The 21946-nt window shown below is 35.1% G+C and overlaps 1 protein-coding gene across 4 annotated transcripts in view; it reads left to right on the forward strand.

The window, feature by feature from the left end:
• Window positions 1-360: 360 nt before the first annotated feature.
• LOC149549661 (6-phosphofructo-2-kinase/fructose-2,6-bisphosphatase-like) overlaps window positions 361-21946 on the forward strand; it is a 229924-nt gene continuing 208338 nt past the window's right edge. For all 4 annotated transcript variants that reach the window (XR_016354132.1, XR_016354133.1, XM_089792961.1 and 1 more), the window contains exons 1-3: window positions 361-615; window positions 15391-15454; window positions 16339-16637. Coding sequence is in view for 2 of the 4 variants with exons in the window: in XM_089792961.1 (XP_089649087.1) it covers window positions 436-615; window positions 15391-15454; window positions 16339-16637 (543 nt within the window). In the remaining 2 variants the exon portion in view is untranslated. The remainder of the gene's footprint in view (window positions 616-15390; window positions 15455-16338; window positions 16638-21946) is intronic.

The raw sequence follows: 21946 nt of genomic DNA on the forward strand, positions 1-21946 counted from the left end.
AAAATGGTAAGAAAAAAAAAACTTTCTGATCATTCGATAACCCACTAAATTTGTCCGAGAACGGACACCTCTCATAAATCAATGGCCAATTTCTCCCAAACTCAAGATGGCAACCATATCATCATCTCCGTGCTAAATCGGGAGATCCCATACGTGCGGTAACGTCCTCTCGCCTTCTCCTGGGCAATGATAATGCCAACATGGCAGCTGATTAAGCTCTTCTCGTAGCCTTACGCATTGGTGTCCTTGCCAGCTGTGCTTGACACTTTGGAAGGCAACGGATAAAATCGTGTCTCACCGGAAGGCAAAATTTTTCCAGAAGGCGGTGAATATCTCGTGCCCGCTCCTAGTTTGCTACTTACAGAGAAATCAATTTTAGACTGCAGAGGAGAATTCCATCATCATTTTTTCTTGTTAGTGCGTTTGATATTTTTAATGGGGGGTGGCGCTTCAAAAAACTCTGGGACTTCAGGAGGAAATGAGGAAAACCTTGAGAATGCGGGAGGGCAATTATATGTGTCTCTGCAAATGGACTGCATTAATCACAACAGAGAGCTCGTCCCACACGTCTACGGATCAGTTCCCCTGATTGGCCTGTGGGATCCCTCTAAAGCTGTAAGCACGCTTGTTAATGTACCCTGCATTTTGCCTTAAATTTACTCAAGTTCATGTGCTGCTCAATCACCCTGAGCAGAACCGTTTTGGACATCAACATAATTTAAACTAGCCTTTAAATAAGTTTTGTCTGTATTCTTGCTAAATTGTTAATTATCTCTGGCAAACCTAGGCGTAGATGTTGTTTGAAGGGGGTTTTCATAAACAAGGTCGTGTGCCGCTTGGTTACCTTATAATAAAACAGTTATGGACCTCAACAAGTTCTTTATAATTTTACATTTATTTTTCTAAATTTTGAATTTCCCCTGGGCATTTTCGTTTAGAGGTCACTTTGATTGGTGGTTTCTTTTTCAAGCAAATAATCATGGGCTTACAAGCTCACAGCCAGCAAGTTGTATTCCGTATTTTATACAATGTTAATTATGTTTTGGATGCTTTTCTGCATGAACTGCGTAACGCTACTAAGCTTTTTTTGTCATGTGAAAATCTTCCATTAGAAATTTTGCTATGTTTATCTGGAGATTTGAACCTTGAGCTTTGATGCCATAAAACTTGAGAGCATCCGTTTAACAGATAGTTTTGCTGTGCATTCCTACAAAAGAACAGTCATGGACCTTCTAGGCGAGTTTTCACGTAACTGTAGTCTTAATTTTTGTAAAATGTGAATTTCCTTGCGTACTTCTCTTGAATGTCATCTAGGGGGCTATTTTCTTACAACAAAGTATCACGGGACATGCATTGCGCGTCTAGTGAGTTGGACTCTCTGTTGTACATGTTTTTAATAATGTTTTGGAAATAAACTGGGTACAAGCTGTTAAAGGCTATTTTGTCATGCAAATATATTCATCGAAATTTTATGTTGTGTCCTGCATATTTGAAGCTTGAGCTGTGATGCTATACAACTAGAGTATCAATATACTAAATAATTCTGCTATTTATTTATATATTTGAATTTTAATTCTTGCAGTCTTTCTATGTTGTAACAGCTTTGTACAATCTTCAGAGTCTTTAATTTGAAATGGAAGTTTCGTAAGTTTGTCTCCAATTTATTTTTTAACTAGTTTAACCCAACTTCAGGTGCAACTGACATCAATTATATAATATTGTTTATGGCCAAATAGATTATGCTTTCTTATTTTAATTTGATTTCTTCTTGGTTGTTTGTTGGTATGTACTGGATGGGTAATTATAGCACACGTTATTATAGCACATTTTTCACACTCTTGGCTTTTGTGCTGTGAGTAATACTGCTTGAAAGTTGAGAGCAATATTTGGTTTTTGCTTAATGGCCTAGGCAGTTGTAGTGGAGTTGATCTCTTACACTTGTGTCTTTTATGTAGGTAGAATGGTTGGCAGTATTTGCCATAAATAAAACCCTACACATGAACAGGAGAATATCACAGTCGCAAACCTTCTCAGGCATAGATTTCTGATGGCTCCATGTAGTTACCGAAATGCCATGTAATAAGTTAGCCTTAGAGTGGAACCTTTGGTTCAAATGTTGAGCAGGAATTTGGCTGTGCAAAATCCCAATGATCCGAGAGGAATTTTTTAGAAAGGGTAGATCCAGGAGTCTTCATGATTCTTTCTGGATATATAAAAGGCTCGTCCTATAGATGCCCCTGGGAGTGGCCTAACTCAACACAATTAAGATGAGAAGCATCTAATTATGAATAGAGTAAATTTGTGCAATTTTTTTAATCGTCTTATGAGCTTTTCGTAGTAATGTACTATTCAGAATTAAATATGAGTGATATAGACTGTTTCACAAATTTGTTGACTGTCTGGACAATAATAGTAAGTATTTTAATATTTATTATCTCTGTAGATCTCTGTTCCTTGGATTAGTTTCATAATTCAATTAAAGTGTTTTTTAGGTATGGATGTTGGATGTCATCGTAATTTTTTTGGAGAGTAACAAAGGCTTTTGATTGCAGTGTGTCTTGATTTGCAGTATTTTGGTTATGTTTTTGCTTATCACCATGGTGTTAAATTTATTTCTCTGCCAAGGCTTAGACAAAAATCAAGCCTAACTTTTTTATGTTGCTTACAAAATTACAACACCTGAGTTGTGAGAGTTGAGGATAGAAATATAGAAGTTGATAGGAAAGGGCTGAGTAGATTGTCTGTTTCACCTTTGGATTCTTTGACTAAATAAGGAACTCCTAAGTTTTTGAAGAGAGATCTCAGTTCTGGGTATCATTTATTGGGAATCAAGGGGAAGGTTGTTCCAAAGACAATTTTTAATGCTTGGTATGGGCACTGTTGGTTTGCACTTGTAATATTTGGGAAAATAAATTCCCTGTTGCATGCATGTGGCTGACAGACATTTTGTCCAGTAAGAACTCACATTAGTTTGTGTAGGTGTTCTGGATGAGAGTATGGTATATTTTAGAGGTGGGGAAGGACACCAAGAGCATTCGAGACTAGTTTGCATCTTCTGATTGAACATCAAGATTTTGCTAAGCTTTCTCAGTGCACATCCTGTCACGTCAGATCATGTTTCTTAATGGCCTTGTGGTTGATCCTACAATGGTTGGAAGTTAATATCACTTGCTTTGAAAATGCAGAAGACATTTGAAGTTTTGTGGGTGTAGCTGGCTATTTTTGGTGTTCTATTTATGGATCGCTTTGCAAATCCTATCACTGCTCTTTTCACACAAATTTATATGGGCTGAAAGTTTTGATGCAGCTTTTTCAAAGATAAAAGTAAAATGACATGGCTAGTTATGTTTTTGCACATGTTTATGTATTGTTAAAGGGATGTGATAGAGTGTTTATATATGAAAGCAATATGATTGCCTATGATATCCATAATATAAAATACCATGACACAATTACAAAAGTCATGGTGTGGAGCTGGAAGAAATAGTTCATGCTTAATTAGCGATGGGCACTTGTATTTTTTGGGCCAAAAGATTAACCTAACATTAGATCATCATGTTTTTTATTATTTCCACATTTAGCCAGCGTTAATTAAAGGCAAGTTGGTGGATAGAATTTTCGATTAATATGGCATTGAAATTGCATCAATTAACAGCAGAGGAGATTGAAGTATTGATATTTTACAAGTTTTCTTGCTGTTGCACCAAAAGATTGATCTTTCAATGCCCGATATGACCACTAGACTTATGGAGTCCACAGGTAGCACTTAATCCCTTGTCATGAATCCTGCGGGGAGCACCAACCATTTTGCGAACAATCTCCCCCTTAGCCTTACTCGAGGTGATTTGAACTTGTGAGCAAGCTCTGATACCACTTGTTACAAGTGTGGCTGTCGTTGCACCAAAGGATCGACCTTTCAATGCCAGATGCAACCACTAGACTTATAGAATGCATTGGAGGCGGTTAGTCCCTTGTCTCGAATTTCGAGGGGAGTGCTTTTTGAAGATTGTAGCTGCGATAGAAATCTTTATCTCTAGAAATATGGACATTATTACCGTTAATGTCACTTTCATCTGAAAAGGACACTAATGTTTAAATGTAATGACATGTGTTGAGTCATGGAAATTAGAAGGGTTGTATTTGTAATTAATATTGAGTTATGTTTTGGGAAATTGGAGAGACCTTCAGTTGGAATGTGAAGAGTCTCTCCTTAAGTTACATAAATTGCATAAAGTGACAGGCATTGTACACTTGAATATTTGTCATCAATAAAGAAGAACTTTTATTGTGTTGCTGGGTTTTTCCCTTCATTCTAGAAGGGTTTTCCCAGGGTATTTCTGATGTTTATTGTTTCAATTTTGGCTCTTTCTTATTGGTGTTTATCTTCATTGATTTCTCGGCTCTAGTTTCAATACGGTATCAAAACCTAGTTGGATAACAACAATAAAGAAAGTTTTTTTTAAGACCCCATGTTTTGCTGGCATCATGATTTATTTGCTGTGTTACCCGATCATTCTCTTGGACTTATGGTTATTGTATCATGGGTAGCTCTTTTAGTCTTGGTCATATTTTATATTGGTTTGAAACTCTTTGTTTAGGAGATGATATTTGAGATATTTTTTTCCATGTTGGAAGGGAGATGATATTTGAGATATTTGGACTTCTCATCTCTATTATATGTTGTGTTGTATTTTCTTTTACCTTTTGATCTCTTCGGGATATTGTGCTCAGGGACAAAGACTAATTGGCATATTGATGGATTTGAGAGGCTTTGCAATGATCATTTCAGAAATAGCTTTTGAAAAGGCTACCATTGCATTGGACGAATCTTCTTACTTTAGTGCTACACTCTCTGTTCTTGGTGTTCAACAGGATGTTGTCGAGTGGGACTTGGAGGATGAGTTCAAAGTCTTTGGTTGTTGTATGACAGTTCTGGTTCTATTGTTGTCAAATTCATCAGGCAGTTCTATCAACTGATCGAAGTACTTCCATTGGCATTAATGAAGGAATTCTTGTATGTCAAGTAACATGGCACAAATATAAGGAAATGTGTATGTTTGTTGGGTTTTGAAGAACGACGTCAATGTAACGCTAGTTTCATCATGGTCAATTTCAGTACCTATTTTGAAGATAAGATTGCCACATCATCTTGGGCTATTGGACTTTTTGTTCCCTTTGAAAACTTGGTTTTGCCATTTTGTACCTTGGTATATATCGCATTCTCTCTAGTTTTTTTTGGTAACGGTTCTTTTCTCTCACCATCGGGGTATCTTTCATCTTTGTCGATAACTGTTATTTTCATATTGAGCATCTGAGCATCATGGATTAAGAGGCTTAGGACAAAGAGACTTGTATTGCTCTATTTGAAATGGATGTTGACTCTCATTTTTGTGCATTTGACTCCAATATCAATACTTGGTACTAGATCCTGTGAAGTCAAAGGACTCACTTCTTTGCATTTCCAATATTCAAGAAGTTGTTCGTAGATAAGATATTTTGCAACCGGAGCACCTTAAAAATGATCGCTAACTTGAACTAGAGGCCTCGCATCTTTTATTGTGTTGGTTCATATGTTTTGTGCTATAATTATTGCTTCAACTGTTGTTTATGCTTCGTATCGATATTGGGAGGTATGCGTTTGTATTTTCTTTTGGACTAATCTCATTTTGTTTGCTTTCAATTTTATTGTGGAGCAATAATTCCTCTAGGTCGGGCATCTCATAATAGTAGGAGCATATTTCATCTGGTAAAAGAAAAGATTGTAGGTGTGGACCAAACTAAAGGATATTATTTTTGTCGAAAACTGGACTTTTATTTGTAGACTTTTGTCATTCTTGGCCTGTGTTTGTTTATCTTTAGACTTTATTCTTGTATATTTCGCTATGTCCTCTACTACAACTTGAGTCAAGATTATTGGTTTTTTTAATGTTAGAGGTTTAGATTAAATATTGAATTAGTGATGGAATGTGTGCGTTGGTAGTCGGTCTTTTCCCGTGCTCTAGTTTTGTCTTGTGTTCAAGCTCTAGTTTTGTCTTGTGTTCAAGCTCTCAAGTGTATTGAGAGTCAAAGAAAAGACGAAGCGTTGTTCTTCCCCTCATCTTCTAACAACTTTTATTTTGGAGCATATAATTATCTATTGAGGAAGTTCTTGCGATGAAACACTAAAGGAAATAGGTTACTAATTGCAAGAAATATCTGTGTGCATGGCTCTATCTCTAGACAAGGATAAAAGAAGAACTGCATTCGAAGAACTTGCAGGACTATAAGAAATTGGTTTCAACACTATCTTTTTAGAGAAATGAGAAAATGCAAGTAGTGCTGCAGATGTTGCTAGTGCTTTGAGTTTGAGAGAACATTCTGGGTGGAATAATTTTGAGATAAATATTTTATTTTGGGTATTGATCGTTGTTTTAACTTTAGAATATATATGCTATCATTCAGCTGAGACTGTGGATATCATAAGAAAGTCTGTCATGCTGCATGAGATTCATTAGATTATATATTATGGAGATAACTGTAAAGGAAAGGATAGGCAATTGCAACTTTATGATGGTAAAAAAGATAGGATTGCATGAGTCCAGTGCATGTCTGAAAGTACATTCAGATTTATCTCTAGTTTGGTTTTTATTGGTTATTTGGTTGTAGGAAGCAATGAGGTGATTGTGTTAACACCATGAAGATGTTGCTTACTGAATTGAAAAAAATTGCACATGTGATTTAGAGGGAGCTTGTGTTTCAGAGGGAGATGTTCAGCCTTAGAGGGAGGTTACATTCTCTTCTTATTGTTGGGATTAAAATAATTCTTAATTAAGAGGGAGTGCTTATGTAATCCCTTTTGTTCTCATATATGCTTTTGATGTTTGTGGTTTTTGTAAAATCTAAGACTTAATGGAACTAAGTCTTGTTTTGTTATGTCTATTTCTATTCTTTTGTGAATAAATGAGATTGTAAGATCAGCTATGATAGCTCTTTCACTATATGATAGTGAACATCATGTTGAGAGAGTCCATGATGTCATTATATTGAGAGATTCCATAATGGGAGTTGGATGTCATGTTGAGAGATTCCATGACACTTCATGTTGAGAGAGCCTGTGATTGAAGGTTAAGTTGCAAGTCTTACAAATCTGTCATAGTGAATGATTCCATAATTATTAACAATAAGTAATTTTTCCAGGTTTTCATTTTGAAGTGATTCCATGAATATGAACAATTGTTATAGGTTTTTATGTTGAGTGATTCCATGAATATGAGTAATTATTACAAGTTTTCATGTGGAGTGATTCCATGAATTTTATAGGATTTATGTGATGAGATTTTATCATTGACATTTTGGTTGCAGCCTTCTGTGATTGTTCAACTAAAGATCTCTCTTTCGCTTAGGGGGTGTTGAAGATTGTAGCTGTGATAGAGATTTTTATCTCTCGAAATATGGACGTTATTACTGTTATTGTCACCTTCAGCTGAAAAGGATACTTATGTTTAAATTATAATATTAAATGTAATGACATGTGTCATCGACATGTGTTGAGGCATTTAAATTCGAAGAGTTGTATTTGTAATTGTAATAAAGTCACGTTTCGGGAAATTGGAGAGACCTCTAGTTGGAATGTGAAGAGTCTCTCCTTAAGTTATATATATCGCATCAAGCGACAGGCAATGGACACTTAAATATTTATCATCAACGAAGAAGATCTTTTGTTGTGTTGTTGGGTTTTTCCCTTCATTCTAGAAGGGTTTTCATAAGGTAATTCTTGTATTTATTGTTTCAATTTTGGCTCTTTCTTATTGCTGTTTATTTTCATTGATTTCTGGGCTCTAGTTTCAATATTGGCGACCATTTTGCCAACATGAAATGCCATTAGTAGAAGATAGGGCCTCGAGCATGTGTGATTGATGCTTTGTAGTTGAGTCTAAGAGGAAACTTATGGTATAATCAATTGACAGAGTGGTGTGAATGAGAAAAGTGTGACGATACACATTTTAAGAAATTGACCATATATGTTTTCAATGAAATATGTTTCAGAGGATGGAGTTTATGAATTGCTTTGGGTGGAAGCTTCTATAACACCCTATGCTGGATATCCTATCATAAAGTAAGATGAATGTATTTGATTAATTAAGCAGCGCAATGCCCTGAACCTATTGCATAAAGCTAACCAATGACAAAAGAAGAGAAACAAAAACAACTCATCAAAAGCTGTCTGCTAGACCAGACCAAACAAAGAAACAACTTATGAATAGCAAAACAAAGCATGTTTTTCTTCCTTTTCTTGAGCTTTGATTGAACAGTAACCATACCAATAACAAAATTCTTCATAATACCATCTGTCATTTTAGCAAGATCATTAATAGTTTTCTCCATTTTAACCAATTTGTTTGATACAATTTCATAGTATTATACATGTTCTCCCATTTTACCTCAGCTTTTACATTTCCCAAGATCAGCTTGAGGCATCTCAATGTTATTCATTCTCTTGTGAAGTCTGCTATCTCAGCATAACAGATACCCAGGGGATCATCTTTCAGATCTTTCTGCTCCTTCAGATTCTCCTTCCTAGCAATAAATTTTTCCTATCGGTTGTGGACCACTGGTCAAAAAGTTGGCTACAAGTGTTGGCACCCAATTCAAATTCACATGGACAAAAAACAGACAACATAGAATCCTCTATGTTGGCTCAGCTATTATAGCAAGCTAAAAAATTTGTTTTTCCCTCTGCAGATTAATTACAATCATACATTTTCTCATGTATTTAATGGCAAGTTGTGTATTCTTAAAGGTGCATTGGGCTTGTAATATGCCTATACCTTGCTCTATACCAGACATAAACATGAGAACCATAAGAAACAAAAGGCTTCAAGGAGAATACCTTTCAAATTGAAACAAATCTAAAAACATTGTAACTTGACATTGATACCTGACTGTGGCATCAACAATTAACTGCAACTATTTTAAGTATTTGCTTCTTTCCAAAATGATGTGACAGCGAAATTTTCAGTCAAGATGATCCACTTCAAATACAAGATCAAGAACTCATAAGGTGCTTTTAATGACGAGGAGGTATATTGCAGTCAATGCTCTAATCATTCTAGGGCATTCTCTCTCCTGTGTTTGCTGTCACTCTGCTCGGGTGATAACTCCACATGTCATTTTCCACAATGGCACTCAAGGAAATATGGATTTCGTTTGACCCTGATGGAAAGCTCTACCTATTTTGCTTATGTTAGTGTACAAGCCTATCTGACTGAGATTATAATTAGCTGACGCTTTCAACATAAAATCGGCAAATTAAGAAGAATTTAATATCCCTTGCCCAAACTGATTGATTTTAGCTCAAGGAATATTGTCAAACACTTGTATGCTGCCTTTCTCTTTTCTGATTTTTTAGTGTTTTAGATTGTTTGATATAGTTTGAATGATGCGAAGAAATTTAGAATGTTCACAAATGATATTACAATGCCTCTTACAATGAACTAATATGCAAGTGCAGTTATTTTTGGTATTTTTTTAATGCATATACATGGAAAGTATATATGGAATGCATACCTACAGCCTGTGTCACAAGGTCTCCAAGTTTGAAATTTGGCGAACCTAAAAAAAAATAAATAATTTGTATAAATTCGGCTCAAATTTGCCTTAGGTCATAGGTCATTGATTCTATTGTAGGTCGTAGGTTGTTGCGTGAGAGTAGGTCGCAGGTTGTGGTCGTGGGTTACAAATCTTTGCTTTGCCATTACTTTTAGGAAATTAGTGTCTGCTTCACGTCTGCTTTCAGCATCTCTCCACTGCCTGCAACGAATGAAATCTGTGTAGACTTGGCTTCTTTCATTCCTCTCCATCGACAATGGCGTCTGAAGAAAACTCGCATTCGCATCCTTTCCTCTCCCTCGACAGTTTGGGCATGATTATATTGTTTTAGAATGTTCAACGATTATTTAATTTTAGGTTTTTGTTCATAGTTTTGAATTTTTATAATAGTATGTTTAATGTTTTGAAAATATTTAACTTTAGATTTACTTAATAATTATAATTTTTTATTATCAAATGTTATTGTTATTGTTATTATTAATTTATTTCTGTTATTAATTTTATACTATTTATTAAATATTAAAACATGTCAATATTATTTTATACTATATAATCATAAATATCATATATTTATAATTAGATATTTCAATGCTTATATTATTTTATCGATTATTAAAATATATAATAATAAAAATAATATATATTTTTTTGAAAATTACATTAGGCAAATTTAATGTCAAATTTTTTAAATTTTTTTTGACTTGTCGAACTTCATCTGAATTTCATAGTCGTTGATCTCGAACTTGAACTCGAACCTTGTGACTTAGCCTACAACCAATTGACATTTTTACAAACAATTGGCATACAACTATTATGCTGATCATATATGCTATTAGATGGACATTGCGTCAAGCAAATGGTATGCAACATATATCTCCTTTGTTGAATTCATTCCCATGTACAATGTTGCTATGAGTTTGCCAAGACAAATGGGCTTACAGTAATGACTACAACAATGCCAAATCTGATTCTGAATTATCACTTACAATAGTAGAATTATACGCCTAAAATTACAATGCTTGTTGACTACTAATAGTTGCAAGAGGAACCTGATAATAGTGATGCCCAAGGATGGAGATGAAAGTTGCAATTAGAATCAAGCATAAACACTGTAGCATGACATTGCTCATGCGTACCGTAGCAGCGAACAATAAATGTATTCTCCAATTTAAGCACAAATAGAACTCCAAAATGAAGCTCTCTTGAATGCCAAATTCAATGGATATTTGACCACCTCAAATGGTTGCAACACTGAAGAATTGACGCTCTCCAATGGCTAACTGAAATTAGAAACCCTTAGTTTCTTCTCTCAAGTTTATATCAAATGCAATTGACAATAATCGGACGCTTCACAATGAAGCTCTTGCCTCTATTTATTCTTTTCCTTCACCCTTTTGGAAGGAAATAAAATATTATTTAATTGCACTCTCTAGAAGCTTCCCCCTTTCCAAGGCAATAATTAGTTGTACTTCTAGAAAATGCACTCTCTAGAAGCTTCCCCCTTTCCAATACAATAATTAGTTGTGCTTCTAGAAAATTAAATTAATTAAATATAAAATCACTTTTTAATTTTAATTTATTTAATTTAATCAATTTCTCCTTAGTTCTCCACTTAGCCTTCAGAGAATGTAAAGGCTAAGAACTCCACTGAGATGCTGTAAAGATGGGGACATTACAAAGAAGGGCTCTGACAACCTTCAACTACTAAAAGTGTTAAGAGAAAATATTGAATGGTTGAGGCTATCATTTGATGTTGCAAATTAGCATTACAAAGTAAATTTTAGGTGGAGGATGAAAGTTGTTGAAGCTATCTGAAGAAGTCTATAAATATACCAATACGGATTTGTAATTGCAAGTGCTTGTATTCGAAGTAACAACACATAACCCATTAGTTTGAACTAAACATTTTGACGCTTGAAAATAAAGCTCTTGCATAGCTCCACAAACCTCCAGATGGTCCCCTATCCATATTGCTAACTTATGGTAACTTGGTTAGAAGGCCAACCTCTACTGAGAAATGAGCTATCTAAGGAGGGGACATCACAATCCTCCCCTATTGGAGATTGTTTGCCTTGAGGTAATCTGCACGTGCGCATTGAACATCAATTCTTGGATCCCATACCAATCTGAGGCACAATGATCCATTAATCCATCACACTACTTTGATATAAGAGTACATGTTCTTTTTCCTCAGTCCTCTTTGGAATTGTCCATTTGTATCTCACACCTTCGAGGATTAGATCCGTTTCTTAGTTGTGCCAATGGCAATCCAGCCTTAACCTTAATTGTCACCCATAAGTAGTCTTTATGATCATGACAAATGGGATCAAACTCTTTCACATAATAGACCTAATAGATCGTTTTTTATCCCCATTTGCTTTGTCCACATGTCTTGAGTTTTTCCAACACACTTTTTCTAAAAAATCTCGACTAGCATTATGATTTCCCTTCACAAAAGAAGTGACATAAATAACCCATCAAATTAATCCACTATTATGGTTAAGCTTGTCCAAGGGAAACTCTTTGGTGGTATGATACAACATGAAATCAACAAATGGATAGAAATAGTTTAGGTAAAAGAGTTAAGGGACAAGTTGGTTTTAGACCAAAACATTCTGCTATTGATAACAATGTTACCCTTAGATTTTTGTTCAAAAATTATGGTATATTGAAGATGATGAGGCCTTTTTAAATTTTTGTAGACTTTAAAAAAGGCTATTGACACAATACCATGTGAAAAAGTTTGGGATATAATGGAGAAACTAGAAATTCCTAATGAGCACAGGGTGACAGTACATAGGTTTTATGAGCAAGTTAAATCCAGAATCAAAATGCCTCATGGGATGTCAAAATGTTTTGATAGGTGTCAAACAAGGGTGCCTACTCTTTCCAACTTTATTTGTGCTATATATTGATAAGTTAAAAGAATGGCTTAAAAAGTGTAATGGAGGAGGAGTTCAACTAGCTAAATATGTGATAAAATTACTTCTTTATGCAAATGACCTCATCCTGATTGCTAACACAACTAATAGATTACATGAATGCTTGAAGATGCTTGAAACCTTTTGCCATGAGGTTGGGATGCAAGTGAATACTAGTGAGGCCAAAGTGATGATCTTCTACTTGAAAAGAAACAAAAAGACACAAAACACTCTTCTTTTTAAAGGGAACCCTTTTATTTTTTTAATGCATGATAAACCTTTTAATAGGATCACTGACGCAAGCACGTTACACCCTCCAGCTCCACATGAAACACTTTTGACCTAGAACTATGAACTAGTTTGATGCTCTATTATAGTTGTAACGCATGATATTTTGACAACATTTGTGCAGTTGACTTAATAATACAGAGACTTTGGAGACCTATTTTGGAGTTTGCTCTTTGTATCCTCATGTTCCAATTTGATATTTCATGTTGTGATTTATAATAGTCCTACATATCATGTCTTGAGTCTGCATCTTTGAGTGAAATTGTTGCAGTTTGATAGGTTATAGGTTTTGAAGATAGAGTCTTCAGTGAAATGTGAAAAATTCTTTTTTCCTATTAGTTTAAGGTTAAAGCTGGTCTATTTTCTTTCCTGTGGAATAATTATATCAAGCTGCTTATATGCTAAAGTTGTGTTCTTCTGCACTCAGTATTGTTATTGGATACTGTTATGTTTTGTTCTTTGCTGAGTATCGCCATCATTTTGGTGTATCACCTGTTAGTTCTAAGTATTCTAGTTTATTTCTGCTAAGTGTTTTCCTTTTTGGTTCACCCCTATTTTTTTTCCTTAAAAAGTTTTAGGGTAGATTGAGTGCATTCAGGTGATTATTCAAATAGGTGCCGGCCTAGAATCCAAAGGTTTTACTTCATTTTCAGTGTCCCACATAGAAGTGATTCCAATGTTATACCAAGGTTCTAAACTTGTGCTGTTTGGTATAGGGTGCAAATTTTGGTATCTAACAATAATAATATAATTAGATCTGGTAAAGGACAATTCCATTGTCATACCTGATGATGTATAGAACTCCAATGGGGTCGATTTGATCTGCACCGTAGGCTTGTCACTGTTTGAAGCTTTTACACTTCACCATCTTCATAAGAACTGAGATTTTAATCATGCACAGCAAAATATATACACAGCACCTGATGTTTTGATAATGGACAACCTCAATGATACATAGCACCTAAGTCTTAGAATACCAATGTCCTTTCTAAGCTTCTGCTCCAACTCCTAACCAAATTTGGGCATTTGTAAATCCACGATCATCTGAAAATATGGTTCTTGGTATTCACGACCAAAGGGTACTTCAACAAAGGATGCTTGGCAACGAATGACCCACACTACCATACAAATGTGGCGTTCCTTAAATGCTTCGACCTATGCTGATAATGCATATCAAATGTCACCACTATTTTTCCGTAGGATAAATCTGGAATCTGCCATGGCATCCACTCGAACCCTACAAGAGAACCCTTATGTAAATAGACAAATATGTAATCACCAATCCTGCAGTCTGCTTTCCATATTGAATCAAAATTTTTACATATAAGCTCTAGTGGCAAATCCTGAATGAATCCACCTCATTAAGAAGATTGGGTTTTCATCCAACATTTGCGTTTCCAAGGGGTTTTGTCCCCAGAAATAGATGTCATTGTCACACTAGCACTGCGGGAGAAACAGTATGAGATAATCACATAACATCTAATCACATAACATTTTAATAGTTCTATGAGGCTCGTTATAAAGTCTTCTTAACTCATTGGTGAACCTCTGCTTCTCAACGTGATAAAAAACTCACTTTACTTTTATAATGTCAGTTTACTTTATAGTGATATGTTATAATGTAAAGTAACTTTAATAATATAAACCCCATTGATTACCATTTCATTCTCTTTATTTCTCCACCAATATGAATGCTGTGACCTGAATATCATTCCTTATTTTCTTCTAGTTAGCCTCCCGGGATGTGGGCAAATAGGCTAAATCATATGCTTGCATAAACAAGAAGAAGTTTAATATTAACGTATTTCGAAACATTTCTATCAGACTATCCACAATAGAGCTGCTGCTGAATAGAAAATTGTGAACGCTGGTTGATAGAAAGTGAAAATATCTATCAGCAATAACACCAATGACAACATAGTTTAGGGTATTCCATCTCTAAGTTAGTTTCAGTATTCACTGGTTAATGGAACACGATTCATGGCAGCTGTGGGAACATCCCACTTGCGTAGATGCAGAATAAGGAGAGCTATTTGTCTGGTACTTAAGCTATTGGTAAAACACATTGCAGCAATTCTTGAAATGCTAACGCTAGCTCAGGACTCTTCACCAAAGTCTTTTTGCTTATGATTATGGAGAAGTCTATCATTGATATAATAATCTTTTGCTTATGGACATAAGAGTAAAATAGCTTGAACTTTATAGTATGCACTTATTTTGGTGGTCTTTTGTCATCTTGGTTGCCTCATTTTGGGTTATCTGCCCCCACGTCTTGCTACTTGGGCAGGGTTTGTGTGCTTGTACCTGTAACAATCTCTTAATTAATATAATATTTTCTTGTTATAGAAAAAGTGTGTTTGGGGAATCACTTTTTCATGATTATTTATATTTATATAGTTTTTTTCTTCTTTTTTTGTTCTCTTATAAGTTATTCCTTGTATAGTACTGACCTGTTCGATTTGTGGCAACTTATGAATTTTCATGTCTATATTTTACTAAATTTATTACTACTCAATATGCATGTTTCTACCTTCTGAGCAATGCTTCTAACGAGGGAATTGATTGATTTGGTCTTTGGTGTTTTGCCTAATAGCTAGCTATGGAGAGGGAAGCAACATCTAAATGGGAAATCAGTTTTGTGGTTCCTCCAAATCATGGTAATAAAATTGCAGTTGGTATTTTGCAATATATTATATAACAAAGATGAGAGTAAATTCTACACTTAAATTTGAGGAAACTCACATAAAAAAGTGCATCTGACATGTCTGTCTGTGAGCATAGTAGTGGTGCTAAAACTTTCTTGGTATTATTTATTTATTTAGTGTAATTAAAATACTGTGTTTGGTGCAATGAATTTTATTGTGTGCTAGAGAATATTGAAAGCCACAAGGTACTGGTTAGTTTTATATTGAATCTAAAAGATTGTGAAAATAATTCCATTCAAAAGAAGTAAATAAAAGTTAAAGGTTTTGAACCGGCGTTGTTTTATCTTTGAGTAAGAGAATGCTAGCTTCATTTCTTTTACATTATATTCTTCACGTGATAGCCATTTATTACTGTTGAAATAATAGCATTTCTTAAAGAGTGCTTTGATAATATTTGTATGAACATAACAGTTCACAATAATTCTATGTATCTAGTTGTAATGTTGTAGATCATGATCTGTTTTGCACTTCTTTTTACTTATACATTAGTTATGGAAAATAAAGTGAGAATATTGTAATGTATCTTCATTTCTTTTAGCCAGCGTTGTTTTATCTTTGAGTAAGAGAATGCTAGCTTCATTTCTTTTATATTATATTCTTCACGTGATAGCCGTTTATTACTGTTGAAATAATAGCATTTCTTAAAGAGTGCTTTGATAATATTTCTATGAACATAACAGTTCACAATAATTCTATGTATCTAGTTGTAATGTTGTAGATCATGATCTGTTTTGCACTTCTTTTTACTTATACATTAGTTATGGAAAATAAAGTGAGAATATTGTAATGTTTTAATCCTACAGATACTGATTATCTGTTTAGTGTTTATTTTGTAGAAACCTTAGAATTTAAGTTTCTACTCAAGCCAAAACATACTGGCATTCCATGCATCATTGAAGAGGGTTCAAATCGTCTCCTTACTGGAGGAGCACTTCAAGGTGATGCTCGATCGGCATCATTCCGATTCACAGAAAGAGATGAGACGTTAGAGTACCGTGTGTACATCAATGCAGACCGAGTTTCTCCAGTTGATCTTGCGGCTAGTTGGAGAGCTTACCAGGAAAACCGACAACCTTCTATTGTGCGTGGTATACCAGATGTGAGCATAAATCCCATTGATACGACATGCTTGGAGGTACAGTTTGTCTATTACTTGCATTTAGAAGGATGGAAGTCATTAAATGGAATTCCTATTTTTTTAAAACTTTAGGAAGGGTACGATATTGTTGGCATCATGTGCATCATTATCTTAGCCATTAGTTTCAAAGCAGACTTGAGGGGGTTGAGTGGTGTGCATGACTGTCTTAATACTTTTAGCTGCTGGTCATAGGTTTGAGTATTTTTTTTTTTTCAGAAATAGCACTTCATTTTTGGACAGGGACATGGCCAGAGGCTATCCCAGAATATATATGTGTTGTTGATTGCTTTAAATTTGCTTGTTATAGCATGATTTTGGTTGCCCAAAATAATGTTGTTTGAGGGTGGTAATAATGCAAAGCGTGAGTCTTCTTTTGCTAAATTGCATGTGTCTGGATCTTGATTTGACTTGATGAGCCTCAGGATTTTAAAACATTTCCAAAACTTCATCAGTGATTATTTTGTCTCTATACAGTCCTCTATATTTCTCTTTCAATTTCAATTACTGTTATGGAGTTTATTATTAATGCTATTCTGTCTAGCTGGCTAGATATTAAATGGATATGTTTAAGAAATGTTATAACGCACACATTTTATGATAGTACTATTGAGAAGTTATTCCTTGGAATCCACTTCCAATATTTAAATTTCATATTCTCTCTGTTCTTATTTTTACATGATATCTATGCTTACATTAGATTTTCAATGTTGTTTCACAAACTATAATTTACATTCATCCACTCTATTGAGCACTGTTGTGAATCTCACCTACAGAGATAGTGACCGACTAATATGTGTATTAATATATGCTGAGAATAAGCACTTGATAGTAAAGAATATTGAAGAATCATAAATCAAATTGTTATAAATGTTCTCTTTTGCTGGTTTGAAAATAATCATTACCAGAAAATATTTCTAGGACCCTTAATGTTAATTAGAAGTTACATTATAAGAGAGAATTAGTTATCACAAATCAATGGTTGGCGATTTGAAAAAACAATTGTTAGTATGATTTAGTTATTGGACATGATCAAAACCATATAGCACTGTTTTCACCCAATTAATGTTGGCTTTGGTGTACAACGTGAAGTCAGAATTGTGCCATCAGACAAGATGTAGGGAATTTAAAAAATGAAAGAAGTGATAGCATGTTGTAGGGCGCAATAAAACAATAATGTAATTAAAGATGGTTAGTAATGGGTTTGGGTAGTTAGGTAGTGAAGGGATGTGGCCGTTGGTCTCCCTAACCAACCGACCACTATTTAAAAACATTGAAACATGAATGATGTACTTGTTTTTTGATAATAAATAAAAGAATACCATTTTCCCTTGCAATTATTTGGTATGCTTATGATTGGTAATGGTTTCTTGTGTTTGTGTTGAAATCATTGGATTCATAATGAATGCATTGTAACCATTCTACATTTTGGCGCCCTTGTTGGGGAACAAACCTGGGTCACCTGCGTGAGAAATGGGAATACTAAACACTACTACAACGATTGTGAAAAGGAAAGACACACAAAAAATGGCTTCCCAAGAATGGTCTTCTGTGACGTATGTCAAGTATTGCGACATTCAATTAAGGACTGCCCCTATAATTTGAAGGCATAGAATGTTCAGGCTTTCTTTGCCCAAGGAGAACAATCTACACCACCCTCCACTCTCCCACGGAACACAGACATGGATGCATTTCCCAGAGGATACCGAAACAACTAGAGGGGAAGAGCCACAAAAGAAGAAACTAAGGCACATGGTGGCGTAGGAGTCTATTCAAACATAGAGTACATGCCAAGAAGACGAAAGCTTAGATGGAAAAGGGGCAAGTAGAGGAGTATCATTGTCTTCTTCAGACTCCAATAAAGAAGAATTTTGGCTAAGTCACATTAAGGACACACCCAAATACGTCACATTTGTGCCAACAAAAGATGGACCATTACCCAAAGTCATACCCTAGTATGCTGAGATTACATACAGAGAGGCGCAGGAGTGAGAGAAGATGACACTACGCTGATTGGTCGTACAGAGTGTAAGAGAGAAGACGATTGTACACAAAAGGCATGGAAGAGAAAGACTATATGGAGGTGGAAGTCTGTATGTAACTAGTGGAAAGCAGTACATTGGATAAGGAAGAGGGAATGCAAGGCACCAAAGATAGCACAAGAGACAGGAGTAGACAACTAATTCCTCAGTGGAGTGCAAAACGAATTTCCCTTCCAATAGTAGTAAACTTGGTTCTACCATATCAATTGGCTCACATAGATGATAGATCTTCGATGCCACAAGAAGGCTGCACATAGTGTGGGACCATAGATGATAGATCTTCGATGCCACAAGAAGGCTGCACATAGTGTGGGACTAGAAACACCAAAAGGTGGAGAAGTGGCTCAACCTATTGCATTGTTGGTGCAATCTATAGGAAAGAAAGAAGTACAGAGTGGGAAGCACATGGCAGGAATTGGAACCGAAGTAGAGGCAACACAAGTCGAGGACACAGTGTTGGAGGATGCAGATAGATTACTGGGAAAGTTTGAAATGATATCCCCACCTTCACCAACCCCCTTGGAGATGGTAATTGAAGACAAAATGGAAGCACAAAGTGAGCACTTGGAGCCAGTGGAAACGGGAATGAAGACACTCTCATTAGAGCAAAAAGCTGAAGGACTCCTCAAGGACTTGCAGGGGATGGAACAAACCACTAAGTAGATCATAAAATAGGCTAAGGGGCAAACTCTGGACGCCATAGTCGGAGTAGCAGAGTTCCTTATGACATTTATGAAGAAATATTGCCATATATTGGAGCTCACTCATGTAGAGTGAAGTTAGGAAAGGAGAGGCAGTTGAAATATGGAAGGCCAGACATACCATACCTGTAATGATGGAGCAACCACCCCTCATATAGTCACTTGCTCAGATGGAGGAGGCATTTAGGGGGATATTTCTAGAACTTCAATAGGAAAGGGAGTTGACAAGAAGAATAGGATATGGAGAAAGCAGCTCAAAGAAAGAAATTGACATTAGAAGAAAAGGACAGGATGGAAGCCTTGTGACTGCTACAAGAAGTTCGACCTAAGCAGATGGTGGTGGAATGCGATCTATGACTCTTCTAGCAATGTGCATCTAGTTCAGGGATATCCTCCCACCCTACATCTTGAAGTCTAGTTTTATGTACTTGTTTTTTGATAATAAATAAATGTATATTATTTTCCCTTGCAATTATTTGGTATGCTTATAATTGGTAATGGTTTCTTGTGTTTGTATTGAGATCATTGGATTTATATTAAACACATGTTATGCCTATGCCTTTGCCATGTTAAGAACAATCACAACTCTAAATATTATTCAGGCGGTTGGATAAAAGATTATAACATTGTGTTGTGGCTTTTAACTCTGGTGGAGGAAACAAATATATTAAGAGATCAGTGGAGATACATTAAAGATTATTACTCGACAGTGACCAAGATGTAGTTAAAATAAAATTAAAACAAACATAACGAGGCAGCACATTTTTGCAAAGGCAGCTGAGGTATAAGAGATATAAGAGAGTAGAATTCATTTGTACTTGATATCAATTAGCCATTAATTCAAGATATCAATTTAGAATATAAATTCAAAGTAGAGATTCAGAATTACACTTTGCAATAAATTTAGTTCAGGAAATCAGTCCAAGTAGCAACCATTTGTAAAACATTTAAATTATTATTCACCATTTGTAAAACATTTAAATTATTATTCACAATTGACATCAGCAATCAATCAAGAAATTCTAATCAACAATAGTTTAGCAAATACATCAAGTTATTGGTTTTGGATTGTTGGTAGTATTTGCATATTTGAAGGATGAAATTCCTTTAGGGATTCATGAGAATTGGAAGGTTGGCAAACTTCATGGTCGTACCTAGTTTGGATCCAAATCTTGGTTGAGGAAGATGAAAACCCTTTGAAGTGGGTTTAGGGTTGGAATATGATCCTTTTATGCTCTTGACATGCTAGGGACAAGTTCCTTGGTATTGTCACTAATGAGTTAGGGATGAAAACCTCTAATTGGAAGGGTTTCAAAGTATTTTCAAATAATTTATGATTTGATTGACTTCTATCATTGTGCTGTGATTTATTGCCTAGAGTATATGTCATAATTTGTAATCTTTGATAAAACTATCATCATAGTTTGAGTAATTACTATTGTTTAAAAGAATATTAAAAAAGGGGACATTACATAGCAAGGGAAACAAATCGATTTATTGAGCATTTATGATATTCTTCTTGATCTACTCTTGAAGTTTTTTTTTAAAGAATGCAAGTTTTAGAAAGGAACCAATGTTGTCAAAACTTGTTGATTTGTGAAGATTTAGCCCATTGTTCCATGGAGTTTTGATGACTTAGGATGGATGGATGTTAGATATGATTTTGAGGGATAAAAGAACTATGGCAATTTGTGGTGTAAATATAATTGAGGGCAGGGATTTGGGATGCAAGCCCCTAGGGATTTGAGTGGAAATGCAATTTCCATGGGTCTAAGAGCACCAACCCTTGTAGTCTTTGGTGGTAGTTCCTGTACTACATTGCCTGTCACAATACAAGATGAGGTTGAAGGGCGAAGCCTTTTCCACAAAGACCAAATCAAGGCATTCAATACTACAAACTTTCATGGCACATGGGATTTTTGATAAATTTTGACTATGTTTTCGTCGGTACCAAATCATCATTATTTTAATCAAATCTTCATTCTTTAGAGAACCACCGGTGAAGGTAGCTAATTTGACCATTCTAAATGATGAGAGCCGTGTAGCTAAAGACACGATATTGTCATTCGCAAACATTTTCATTCATTTTTGTTTCTATTTTTAGAAACTAGCAATTCACAAGAAATAAAAACAATAACAACTACTATAAACTTAATATTCTATTGACAAATGAAATTACTATCACGACTTAGGTTGTATGGGAGCCAATGTTGGCCCAATTTGCACAATTCATTCTCTATTAAGGTCTTCTAAAGGAAAGATGACTAATTCAATTGATATTTTTTTCTTTTAATGTTTTTTTTTTTGACATCTAGAGAGCCCCAAGTACCACTTTTTTATTTCCCTTGGGCTCAAGGAGCCTGTTGGAATTCGACCCTTGGTATCTCCAAACTATTTCCTCCTTATTTGCTTTAGTGGCATGTTGTAATCTCATTTTTGACAAGATTAAAAACTAAAATATTATTCAATTCTAGAAGTTAATAGTCAAAAGGGGGATTAAATAATCTAGTCTCTGGCAAGATTCCTAGTAGTCCCCAACTTCCATATTGATATAGAACGTAGTATA

The sequence above is a fragment of the Cupressus sempervirens genome, chromosome 7, assembly GCF_028749045.1.
Source record: "Cupressus sempervirens isolate cs-2001-9-10 chromosome 7, ASM2874904v1, whole genome shotgun sequence".
Lineage (NCBI taxonomy): Eukaryota > Viridiplantae > Streptophyta > Pinopsida > Cupressales > Cupressaceae > Cupressus > Cupressus sempervirens.